We start from the raw sequence: 13,192 nt of genomic DNA, 5'->3' as shown, positions 1-13,192 counted from the left end.
GTCTTTCTGGATAGCTTGTCATCAGTCCGGAGACATGCTTCCACATAGCTTGTTGTCAGTCTTGAACGCCCATCCAGAGTGCTTGTATTTATCCAAATAGTCTCGTACGGATTGACTTTTCAGGAGTGTCCATACTGAAAGCGTGTTACTGAAGTTGACGTGAAATATGTTGTTGGAACTGACTTGGAGACTTTAAAGCGACATTAATTAGCCATGATAGAATCGGAGCTAATTTTGGCAACTTTACAAACCTATATATAGCTATCACCTTTGTAATCCATAGAGAATCAGACCATTAACAACTTGAGTGAAAATTGTGATTCTCTAAGATTAGAGTGAGAGAGTCCATACTAGAGAGAGAAAGTTCGTCTTGTAATCACTGTAACAGTGTGAAAGGATTCTTGTAATCTTGTAAACAATATTAATAAAGATATGGAAGTTGTTGTTTCAACTGAGATGTAGAACATTGCACATAGCTTGAACTCGTTAATCCATGGTGTTATCTTCTCCTTAATTTACTGCTTTAATTCGTTATCTAGTTTCTTGTGATTCTTTGATAGTGTTGTTCTTGATTATGTTTTTGTTGACCCAGTATACTTGCATCGTAAGCCATTGATTGATTCACAACAAATTGGTATGAGAGCAAGGTTTGCAATCATGGTTGCCGCTAAATATGATGTGGAAAAGTTTACTGGTTCAAATGACTTTGGATTGTGGAGAATGAAGATGAAGGCCTTGTTGGTTCACCAAGGATTGTATGAAGCTCTGCTTGGAGAAAAATCTCTTCCTAATTCTATGTTTGAGAAACACAAGAAAGAGATTGCAAAGGCTCATAGTGCGATCATATTGAATCTTGGAGATATGGTTCTGAGGAAGATACCAAAGAAGCCACTATTGGGATTTGGTTGAAGCTTGAAAGTCTGTATATGACTAAATCGTTAGTGAATAGATTATATCTGAAACAAGCCATGTACTCGTTTAAGTTGATGAAGGACAAATCTGTAGGAGAACAGATTGATGAGTTTAACAAGTTGATCCTTGATCTTAAGAACATTGGGGTTACCGTTGAAGACGAAAAACAAGCATTATTGTTACTTAGTTCTTTACCGTAGTCATTTGGGCATTCTAAAGATACAAAGTTATATGGAAGATAGCCAATTACACTCGATATTGTTAGCCTTGAATTCAAAAGAGTTAAATTAAAGGAGTGAATTAATGAACTCTGAAAATGGTGATGGATTGTATACGAGAGGTAGAAGTGAAAAGAGAGAAAACCATAAGGGAACAAAAAGAAAATTAAGATCTAAATCACAGTCTGAAGGTCGGAATAATTTTAAATGTTATCATTACAAGAAAATGGGGCATATCACAAGGATGTGTCCAAAGAGGCTGAAGTTGGGGTAATTCGAGATTCGAAGGAGACACATCAGTGATGAGTGACGGTTATGACTCGGCTGGCGTTTTGCTTGTTACCTCTGAGAACTTAGATTCAGAATGGATCTTGAATTCTGGGTGTTCATTTTATATCACACCAAATAAATCTTGGTTTGAAGAATTCAAACCTGGAAACTATGAGATTGTGTAACTTGGTTTAATAAGTCTTGTAAGATGGTAGGAATTGGAACTATAAGATTAAAGCTTCATGATGGTATGGAAAGGGTACTAAAAGATGTCAGATTCGTGTTGAATCTCAAAAGGAATTTGATCTTAGTTGGAATATTAGATGATCAAGGATTTCTTGTCAAGGTTGGGAATAGATTCATAAAAGTTTGTAGAGGTTCTATGATGGTGATGAGAGGAAGAAAATCAAACGGGATTTATTCTCTGGACGACACCATGATGACAAACACAAAGGGTTGTGTTTTAAGCAAACACAGAAATGAAACTAAAATATGGCACAAGAGACTTGGTCATGTAAGTGAAAGGGGGTTGCGTTATTGGTAAGTCTTGTAGAGTCAAGTTTGAAACTGGCAAAAAGAATACCAAGGGAACACTGGACTACATTCATAGTGAGTTGTGGGGACCCTCTAGAATAGAATCACACTCCGGAAGCAGGTACTTTCACTTCATAGTTGATGATTTTTCAAGAAAATTATGGGTGCTTATTTTTGAAGAGTAAGACAGAAGTTCTTGAAAATTTTAAACTCCGTAAAAATGATAGAATAGTTAGGCACAAGACTGTGAGGAAGACTCCTCAGCAGAATGCGCTTGTGGAAAGGTTTAACAGAACTATTCTGGAAGGAGTAAGGTGCATGCTATTGAGTGTTGGTTTACCTAAAGTGTTATGGGCGGTAGTTGTGTCTACTGCAACTTATTTGATCAACAAATGTCCTTCAACAACACTAAATTTCAAGACATCGGATAAGATGTGGTTGAAAAAACCAACAAGTTATGAACACTTGAAGGTATTTGGATATGTCTGCTATGCACCCATCAGGCAAGATAAACTTGAGGCAAGATCCTTGAAGTGTATTTTCTTGGGGTATCCAAAAGGAGTCAAAGGATATAGATTGTGGTATCTAGAACCCAAAATGAGAAATTGTATAATTTGTAGGGATGTGACATTTAATAAATTTGTTATGGGATTTATTGATAAACCTGCTAGTAGTCAAGCCGGACATGACTAGACAGAAATTGCAGCACAAGAAACTGAGCTTAAGGTGGAGCGTCCAACAAGAGTGCAGACTAAAATGCTTGTTGATCATGAAAGTGATGATTCAGAAGATGATTTTAGAAATGATGATCTAAAAAATTATAAGCTGGCTAGAGGCAGGAGACAGAAGGCTCCGAACAGATATAGACATGTTGATCTAATTGCATCAGTATTTCATGTTGCAAATCAGATTGTGTAAGAAGAGCTCACGAGCTATGCACAAGCAATAAGAAGCAAAGACTAGAAGAAATGGAATAGAGCTATGTCGGAGGAGATGTATTCCTTGAAAAAGAACTGAACTTGGGACTTAGTACTAATTCTGAAAGATGGTAAAGTCATCAGATGCAAATTGGTATACAGATGAAAGGAAGACATTTCGAGTATACAAGAGGCACAATATAAAATAAGGTTCGTTGCTAAGGAATTTTCTTAAATGGAAAGAGTCGACTATAACGATGTATTTTCTCCGGTTGTTAAGCATAGATCATATAGAATTTTGCTGAAACTTGTAGCATGACAAGACCTTGAATTGAAATAGTGAGATGTCAAGACTGCCTTCTTATATGGACATCTAGAAGAAAAAATTCTAATGAAACAACCTGAAAGATTTGAGGAGGTTGGAAAAGATTACATGGTGCGCTTGTTAAGAAAGTCTCTGTACATTTTAAAACAATCTCTTAGACAATAGAATAGGAGATTTGATGATTATACAACCAAGATAGGTCTGAAGAGAAGTAAGTTTGATCCATGTATATATTTTAGAGAAAAAAAATAGAGGTGCACTGTATCTGTTGTTGTATGTAGATGATATTCTGATTGCCAACAAGAGTATGCAGGAAATCAAACACTTGAAACTCCAGTTTAAGAAGGAGTTTGAAATGAAGGATTTTGGTCTGGCAAAGTAAAATTTTAGGCATGGATATAAGAAGGGATAAGGGAAAAAGGCTATTGTACTTGAATTAAAAGAGTTACATCAAAAAGGTTCTAGATACTTTTGAAATGAGTAACTCAAAGGCAGTGAGCACTCTACTTGCACAACATTTTAAATTGAGTGCTACTCATATGCCTAAATATGAAACTGAGAGGTCCGAGATGACAAAGGTTCTATATGCTAGTGTTGTTGGCTCCCTCATGTATGTCATGGTCTGTACTAGACCGGATATAGCATATACACTGAGCATGGTGAGTAGATTCATGAAAAACCCCAAAAAGGAGCATTGGGAGGCCTTGAAGTGGATTTTGATATACTTAAAGGGATATGTTGAAAAATGATTGGTATTTGGCATGAACAAACAGAGTGAAGACTTAGATGTTATCAATGGTTATGTGGACTCTGATTATGCAGGATGTATTGATACCCGAAAATTATTAATTGGCTATGTGTTTAATATGTTCGGAACGACTATCAGTTGGAAAGCAAACTTTCAAAAAGTGGTGGCATTGTCGACAACTGAAACTGAGTATATGGCCTTGACGGAAGCCATCAAGGAGGCACTTTGGTTGAGTGTATTGATGGAAGAGTTAAAACTCAACTAGAAGGTTATCAATGTGCATAGTGATAATCAAAGTACAATTCAATTGACTAAGAATTGTGTGCACCATAAACGTACTGAACACATAGTTATAAAGCTTCATTTCATAAGAGAAGTTGTGGAGAAAGAAGTTGTGCATAAATTATGAAATGCACATATCTAAAAAATATTTATGTATAGATACAAGTATATTTTCTAAAATAGTATAAATAAGACTTTGAACTGATTTTTTATCAAAATAAAATTTAATAATTATTCGATCTAAAGGTGTTATGACAAAACTGTTTATATTTTCTTTATCTTTTCGTGTTAGGAATTGTCTTCAAGTTGGTTATATTAAAAAAAAAAAAGTAATTTACGGCATAACCTCTTTAAGTGGCCAGATTTTTGCAACTAACTCCCAGTTCTAAAATTTTGGTGGTAAAACCTCTTAAACCCAAGTTCTGTTAGCACTTAGCCCTTTCCATCTATTTTTGACGGTTAACTATTGGTCTAAAAAAATAAATATTTAAAAAAAATAAAAAAATTAAATATAAATATTTTAAAATAAATATTTTAAAATTGGGGGTTAGTTGTAAAAATTTGGCCACTTAAGGAGGTTATGCCGCAAATTATTCAAAAAAAAAGTTGTCAAAAATTAAGCTCAGAGTCCTATTTTTACAATTTTGAAAAATACAAGAGTTATTTTGTCATTTAATAAAACAAATGATCCAATAAGTAATTTTTGCAAAATCTAAGTCTAAAATGGTATATTATTTCGTGTCTCGACCCGGTGAAACCCATTTTTTTACCCGTCTCCAAATCATCGCAATAAATCCTAAACACATCAAACCCCGGGCGCCCAAATTCCAGTTCCCAACGACGACGGTAACCATAAACGGCGGCGAGGTTGCGAGGTTGCGAGGTTGTTGTGTAGTGTCAATACTATAATCCAAAGAGCATTAGCGGGAGAGACAATCTTTGAAGATGGCGTGGAAGCAATTACTCTTCGCCAAAACCACAATGTCTACACCTTACACAACCCCAGCTTTTGCTAGATTCTTCTCAAAATCCTTTCCTTATGAGGGTAAGTCTCAGGATTTCATAATTGCTTCCCTAGTATATGAATTTTTTTTTCCTGTTTCGAAATTATGTGAACAAATTGCTAATAATTAAGGGAAAAAAAAACTGAAGTAGGAATTGTTTGGCTGCAGTGAAAGTTGGAATACCAGAATTTTTGAATGGGATTGGTAAAGGGGTTGAAACCCATGTGGGTAAGCTTGAATCCGAGATTGGTGACTTCCAGAAGCTTCTTGTTACTCGTACTCTTAAACTCAAGAAACTTGGGGTCCCTTGCAAACATGTAATGTTATTCTAAGACTGCTCACTCTACATATATACATATACATTTTGACCTTTTTTCTAAAATTTAGTATTGTTTAATATTTATGAGTTTGTGCTTTCATTAGTTCGTGATTCAGAAAAATGTTTGATCAGATCAAAGTCATAGGCTTTAATAAAGAATATGGCATTGTTTAATTTGAATGAGTTTGCTGAGTTTTAGTGCATTGAACATATTGGAAATTCAGCCTGTTACTTCTTTGAGGAGCTATATTATAGTTATGTGACTGGACCATGAGACTTTACGAAAATGTGAGGCAAAAGCTCAAAACTGGATAGGTTTTCTAGTATGCGATCTTCATAGTTGGATATGATGTTGTTAGATGGATTAGAAGCTTTGATTCCATTTACAATGGGAGTAACTCTCTTTAGTTTAGAGATAGTAGTTCAAAGAGCTTATGTGTCATTGCCCATTGAAATCGTTTTCACTGATCTCATTTGTAGATGTTTGAAAATCAGAAATTGTACAAGCTATCTTTACATTTCCTTTCCTTTTAAGCTTGTTAACACTAGGTGATATGGTTGGTATCTGCTACTTAGTAGATTTTCATTGAAGCGTGGAGTGGAAAAAGAACTTAGGTTTGAGTATGAAGTGTTATGCCCTATCTCATGATTGACTTTGTTTGAATTATTCATTTCTCACTTAAAATCGTGTCTGATTGTATTGTTCCAGAGGAAGCTGATACTGAAATACACCCACAAGTATCGACTAGGACTGTGGAGGCCTCGAGCGGAACCTGTGAAATCATAATTGCTTTGTGCTAGCTGGATGTAGAAGGTATCACAGCTGAACATTTCACTTGCGGAACTTTGTTAGTCAAGAGTCTCAATTGTTGAACAGTTTTACATATTTCCTATTCTAGTTTAGAGTCTTGGTTTCTCACTATTTATGTCTTTACCTTCATTTCAAATTTCATCAATGAGATTTTGTATTTAACTGCATAAGTATACCGAGTCAAGCTCGGTGGTGTTTCCATTGGGATGTTTTGATATCAGGTTCATAGTTACAATCCAATCATATAGATCTTTGTCTCGTCTCTATGCTCAACGCTTCTTTGTTTTATGCTTCTTTTTGTTTAATAAGCAACAGCACCTTGTAGATCAACTCAAAACAATATGTAAAGCCAGGAAAGAAATTTGCATGCATTATCTGAAAAATTGCTTCTAAGACTTGTGAATAGTAACTTATTATTTAGGATGATATCAAATACATAGTTAAACATTATGGTATATTGTCTTGTCATTGATACATTTGGTAGAGTAGAATAGTTTAAAACAACCAAAAGCCCCACTAATTTTGGTGATGGTGATGAAGCCTAATGAGTAAGATGGGATTGCTTCCAGGACCAAGGCTACTTACTATATATTTACAGTACCTATACTCGATCATTGTAGTAACCTACCTATAACTATAAGATAGAGATCAAGTTCTTGAGTCTGAATAATAAAAAGCATGCCCACACTAATAGTAGCAGAGTCATCCATTTTGAGATTTGAATGTAAAGAATGCACCATACCTCAAGAATCAATATCCCAAATCATGAGAGATTCATCTCTCGGTCAATTTAAACATCACCACCCCTCTTCTCTAATGTATGCTTTTTTTTGTTTGTGTGGAGCTCCTACATACATACATGACAATTCAATTAAGCTTTCAAACAAAAACCATGAGTCCATCTTACATATTCATATACTCAACTCACACAACATCACTTACCTCAAACACCATTTACATCATGTACGAGAACCTAAGATACCTGTGATAAATTTAGAAGAAATGAGCCAATTTTGTTCTGTAAAATTCTGAGCACAAACTAACCACTCAAAATTTTCATATAGGGAAATACCTTTTTTATGACATGAAGTGGATTATGTAACACCAACACTATAAATCAATTAAGTAAATCAAATGCATTATCTTGTAAGATTATGTAATAACAACACTTACCTTGGAAGATTATGACAAGGAAAAAAGTGATGGTGATGATCATTGCAAGGACATTAACGTTTGAAGATGGTGTCTTATTGGCTTTTAGTTTCTTCAAAGCCTTGGTTTTTTCTCTACTATTACGCCTCGCCCTTGAATGTTCCCAAATTTCCTTGACCAACTTCAAATCAGCTTCATCTAATGAAGGACCACCAGGAGGCCTAGGAGGTTTTGGATACTTTTTTTTACTACTATATTTCTTATTCACTTTTTTCTTATCAACAAAATTATCTCCTCCTCCTACCTTTCCTTCAACCCCATTAACCAATATATCCAAATCATCATCATTATCACCACCAATGGAGCTCAAACACACATTGTTCTTGCTTGTGCCTAATAGCAACAATCCATCCGTACTTCCTCTTCTTCCTATTGTTCTAAATTTGCCCAAATTCCCACTCCGCAACTTACTCAACATTTTCTTCTGATTTTTGCAATCTGAATCTGAATCTCGGTCGTGGTTGTAGTTGTGGTCGTGTTTTTGTTCTTCACTTGTGGATGTCATAGCCTCACCACCATTTTCTAAGTCAATAATATCAGTGCCATTTTCTTTGTTATGAGACCCCATTTCATGTGTTTGCACCAAATTTAATGAGGACAGAAAATCTCAGCTATCCCATTACAGAAAATAAAGGGTTCTATTAGGTGACAATGTTAAAGGGGAATAAATCCATTAAGGACACAAACACAAAGGAGGAAAAAAGACAAGGCAAGGTGTTGAAATGTAATGTTTTCATCAATATATGACTTCTACGTGTTCTTTCTCTTGTTCTTACCTGTAATTGAAAAATAAAAATAAAAATCAATCAATTACTAAAAAGATCAATACAAAAACAAGATTTCATTATAATTCCATTTTAATTGTAATTTGCCAATTTCCAAGAAAATAAAAATAAAATGAGAAACCAAATAGACACAATGAGATATGGAATCGTAATGTACCTTTTCTGCAAAAATATAATTGGAAGAGAAGAAAGGAGTAAATATGTAATGCCCAATGGAAAAAGTCTAGATCACAAATATGATATACAAATATTAGGTTGTTTGGTGAAATATATAAAAATTGTTTTTTTTTTTCTTTCTTTCTTTTGTTTTAAATAATGAAAGTATTGGTAATTTTGATTGCTTCTAAAATTTCACATTGAGGGAATCAATGATCAATTGACATTAGCACAACAATATATTTAAGACTTGCATTAACAAATTTCCAATGTAATACTTAAAATAGGTTACATTGACGAAATCTCAAGTAAAAGAATACATAGGAGATTTGGAAATTCAACATAACCAATCACAAAACAACCAAAACGACACATAACTCAACCCCAACAAAACCAAAACTACTTAGTGAAAATAGACACAAAACGACAGCAACCTATTTATAGCTTTATATACTCAATCATACTCATTACTCAACAGTCAATAGTTTGTTCCATTCCCAAACACGAAATATTGAACTTTCATATCCTCCCTATGAAACACTCTTTAATCCCATCTCAATTGAAACAATGAATTGGATTTTTGAAGTCTTAACCAACTTCAGAAGCCACCTTTGAGAAATCCAAACATTACAAAATCTGGGGCTTCTTTAGCACTCGACTGGAGCACCCCAAATATTCAAAACTCACCATAGTAGGAGGCCCCAAACCCAAGAAGCAGATAGTTTGTTTAGCCATGAAGTTGTTAAAGCTCTATGAAATTGATTCACCTTTCTGCTAATAGGAACTAACATTGGACTTTGTGTAATTTGACAATTTGATTGAGACAATATCAACGCAATAATATAAGATTTCTAAAAATAAAACCAATTATACTCAAAATAGGTTCCATCAACATAATCTTAATATAGAAACTTTCAACCACAAAAACACAACCAAAACGATACTTAACTAAAACCCAAAAAAAGACACAAAAGACAACCCAAGAGCTTCTGTATGTAGCTAAAGCAAACCCAAGAGCTTGTGACCGATCAGGAAATAATGATAAACACCATAGATAGCTTGTTTCATCTCCTGGTTAGAATATGCAATAACATCTTGGCTCAGAACAAGGGACGTATTTGGTTTAACATCACAACCAACTTCAGCACCCAACTTTTCCAATTCAAAACATTTCAAAAGTTGGGACTTCTTCAGCACTCGAGCTGCCAAATGCTCCAAACCCACCTCAGTCTTGCATGTAATTCCTGTATATAGTGGTATAGTAGCATTTTTTTTACCAGAGCCCGTTAACCCCACGAAGCAGATAGATTCGTCAGCCATAAAGTTGTGAAAGCTTCCTTGAGTTTGGCCATAAGAAAATATTCGCAAATCAATCATCAGGCATTGACTCCCTGAACAAAGCAGTAACCAGTCCGATGCTAATGCACCTGTTATTTTGGGTCCGGTGTCAATGCCCACAAGACGTCTCTGTGTGCCTATGTAGTTTCTAAACTCGGCTATCTTCTCATCAAGTAAACCAGCGTGGTCTATCAAGTTCACCTTCACCGTAACTCCACCAAATTGAATTTGGTAGCTACCTATTTTTGAAAGGAGAGCCGTTGGTATCATTTTGGATAATTTTCTCTTAATTTGGTTGATCAAGTCCAGATACAATACACTCTATTTATATGCATATATGCGATTTGGTTAATAAGTAAATATTCATAAATTTACAATCAATAGAAGTACGTTATGTGATCACTACTGTCCTTTGGGATATTTTGATTATTATGAATTTATGATCATGAATGATGACACGATATGAAACGATAGGTCATCTCGGCTCTGCTGTTATTTTATTAGGAATAAACAAACAGTTATAAGTAAAATTATTAAGTCACAGCCGATATCAAATATCAAACCATCCCATTTCCCACTTCTTTCCTTGTCGTCTCTTTTGACATTGGTATTAATTACTACTTGTTAACATAAATTTTTATTAATTAATAATAATAATAAATGATAAGAGGGTATTTAACGTACATTTTTGTTGGATTAATAATCCCCACGTTTTATATTTACATCACATAGAATAATGACAAATAACTTCTCATAACTATTCTTTTAACTTTATCTATAACCAGTTATGCTGACTATGCTCCATCCTTCTCGCAATGACAATTCTCCTTAAGTATTCGTATATTTACATCACATAGAATAATGACAAATAACTTCTCATAACTATTCTTTTAACTTTATCTATAACCAGTTATGCTGACTATGCTCCATCCTTCTCGCAATGACAATTCTCCTTAAGTATTCGTCAAGTAGTATTTCTTGCATTCTTCTATTAATATTGAGTGAGACATACGCGGGACGCTTATCCAGGGCCGGCCCTGAAAATATATGGGCCCAAGACGAATTAAATTTTGGGACCCTAAAAAATATATAAAAAAATAATCAAAAAAAGAGTGCTATGGGATTAGAACCCATGACCTTAGACATTATGTCATCCACCTCAACCAACTAAGCTATGAATATTTGTTGCTTATAATACACTTAGATTTTACTTAAATAAAAGCCTAAATAAATTTTTTTATTTTTTTTATTTCGGGCCCCCGGAAAGTGTGGGCCCTAGGCGCGGGCCTAGCCCGCCTATGCCTAGGGCCGGCCCTGCGCTTATCACCATATGAGAATTGTGAGGTGAACCATTTTTTAGTCTTTCAACATACTCATGAGTATGTGGGTCAATGACCTGCGAGCTCTTTCGATAATTCATTATCTACCATTTCCAAACATTTTTACTGTTGTGTATTCTATGTATCCCAAGATGGATTTTTTTTTGTTCGTCTCGCTGATCTCATTAGTCAGTACTTATTATTCATGGGTCGACATTATCTTAAAGAGGGTGAGTTTGAATATTTCTATCAACTATACTTCTCGAGGCGAGTTTTCTGAGTATTTATTATTGCATTATCCGGGTTAGTTCATATTCCAGCTTCATTACACGTGTCAGCACCATATTGCTGATCGAAATAAAAAGTGACTTCTTAATTACTTAAAGGGTACGATCGTATTTTTCCATTTAAAATTGCACGCTTTATTTTGGTAGTTCAAAACTTCGAAGCACACATCATTTCAGCATTTATTACATTGACCCCCATTTTCCCAATAGTTCTTATTTGTCTGATCAACTATCATTGTGATAGAATGGTTTTCATTATTTGGGTATAAAGTCTGAAATTCCTCTTATTTTGTCATTACAATTTCACGAAGTTCTCATAATTCAAAAAACTTCAAACCAATTTGCTCCCTAAAATTGCATGCCCTCATAATCCCTTACATATTTTCTCCGAGTATCAAGTGATTTCGCTTCTCAAACCCAGAATCGATGACGTTCAGGTTCTTTGCACCAAAAATCTTCAAAAATTCTTCGGGACCCAACTCTTTACATTGAACTAGTAAGTGACGTTTCTTCATTTATCTTCTGATTTCTTCTTGTTTTTCTTCCCATACATTTTCCCTTTTGTCACTTATTTCTTGAGAGGGATTTACATGAACTTTTTAATAATCTAGGGCTAGAAATTTTAAGGTTATGTAATTCGTAAGTTTCGGATTTTAACTATGCTTTGTTTTTCTAAGAACTTTTTGGGGCATTATACTTTGTGACAATACCATTTCCCATTTTGATCCAGAATTTGCACAACCAGGCCCCTTAGCATCAGATTATCCTCGTTTCTAAGGTGTAGTTTTTAAACCTTAAACTCATAAACCCTAAACCATACTTAAAATAATTGATAAATTAATTAGGCAACACACCACTAGGAGCAATCAAGAAGAGATATCCACTTATTATATTTTTACATGTATTGGCCCCTTATTAAATTTTGGGATGGTATCGCCATTAGGTGCATGGTGATTCATAAGTTAAAAATTTAATAATAAAATAAAAATTATTAATAATGATATAATTATATAAAAATATATATATTTAGTGATTCATAAGTTAAAAATTTAAATTTAATTTTTTCTAATATAAAATTAAAAATATTTTAAATTTTTTAATTTTTATTATATATGTAACAAATTATATGTAAATAACTGTATATAAGTTTTCTAATGGAACCTAAATTTATTATTTTTTTCTATAATGCCAGCTTCAATAATAGCGAAACGGGTCACAATAGGTCGACAAGAACACGACACAATTTCTCACAGGTCGGGTTAGGGTTGAGAAAATTAGACAAGAGTCAAAAATGGGTCAACACGCCTGACACGAAATATAAAAGTTGGTCACATAAAATATGACACGAACACGACACGATGACACGTTTTGCCACTTCTAGCTAAATGTTAATCATCTTTAAAAAAAATCAATTAAGAAAGGGTAATGTGTAACGCAAATACTTAAGTTTAATTTTCGATTACAAATAAATGCATACATTTAATTTTTGATGATAATAATATTAAGTTAAGTGTCAAGTAAATGGTCAAATAGTAATCTCTAATTAGTACAAGTAATTAAATTTTTATTTTTAATTTAAAATTTATTTAAATATATTAATAAAAAAAAATAACACGTAAATATTGATTTAACAATTAACGACAAGAAATTAAAATTTTAAAATAATATTAACGTTAAAAATTAAATTTAAATATTTATTTACCATCAAAATTTAAATTTGATTATTTATACTCCAAATTAATCCTCAACAAATAT

At 33.7% G+C, this 13,192-nt stretch overlaps 3 protein-coding genes across 5 annotated transcripts; 1 reads left to right on the top strand and 2 right to left on the bottom strand.

Moving 5' to 3' along the window:
- The first annotated feature begins 4,918 nt into the window (after nt 1-4,918).
- Nucleotides 4,919-6,598, top strand: LOC115721303 (uncharacterized). The gene is made up of 3 exons (XM_030650576.2): nt 4,919-5,251; nt 5,379-5,527; nt 6,239-6,598. Exons 1-3 carry the CDS (start codon nt 5,152-5,154, stop codon nt 6,314-6,316), a joined length of 327 nt encoding a protein of 108 aa, XP_030506436.1. The 5' UTR covers nt 4,919-5,151; the 3' UTR covers nt 6,317-6,598.
- On the bottom strand, nt 6,416-8,776 carry LOC115720489 (uncharacterized). 3 transcript variants are annotated; one of them, XM_061110580.1, is made up of 4 exons: nt 8,495-8,771; nt 7,514-8,328; nt 7,283-7,322; nt 6,416-7,187 (listed from the first exon to the last, which is right to left on the bottom strand). In XM_061110580.1, exons 2-3 carry the CDS (start codon nt 8,118-8,120, stop codon nt 7,300-7,302), a joined length of 630 nt encoding a protein of 209 aa, XP_060966563.1. In that variant the 5' UTR covers nt 8,121-8,328; nt 8,495-8,771; the 3' UTR covers nt 6,416-7,187; nt 7,283-7,299. The 3 variants fall into 3 exon arrangements, 2 of the variants coding, with proteins under 2 accessions (XP_060966563.1, XP_030505498.2); XR_009686271.1 differs by having other exon boundaries at nt 7,283-8,328; nt 8,495-8,776; XM_030649638.2 differs by having other exon boundaries at nt 6,416-8,328; nt 8,495-8,776.
- LOC115721316 (uncharacterized) lies at nt 8,766-10,289 on the bottom strand. The gene has a single exon (XM_030650590.2). It carries the CDS (start codon nt 10,099-10,101, stop codon nt 9,493-9,495), a length of 609 nt encoding a protein of 202 aa, XP_030506450.2. The 5' UTR covers nt 10,102-10,289; the 3' UTR covers nt 8,766-9,492.
- Nucleotides 10,290-13,192: the final 2,903 nt, after the last annotated feature.

The sequence above is a fragment of the Cannabis sativa genome, chromosome 2 (genome assembly GCF_029168945.1).
Source record: "Cannabis sativa cultivar Pink pepper isolate KNU-18-1 chromosome 2, ASM2916894v1, whole genome shotgun sequence".
In the NCBI taxonomy this organism is placed as follows: domain Eukaryota; kingdom Viridiplantae; phylum Streptophyta; class Magnoliopsida; order Rosales; family Cannabaceae; genus Cannabis; species Cannabis sativa.
Note: the sequence above shows the minus strand (reverse complement) of the source record. Positions and strands in the feature narration are given on the sequence as shown.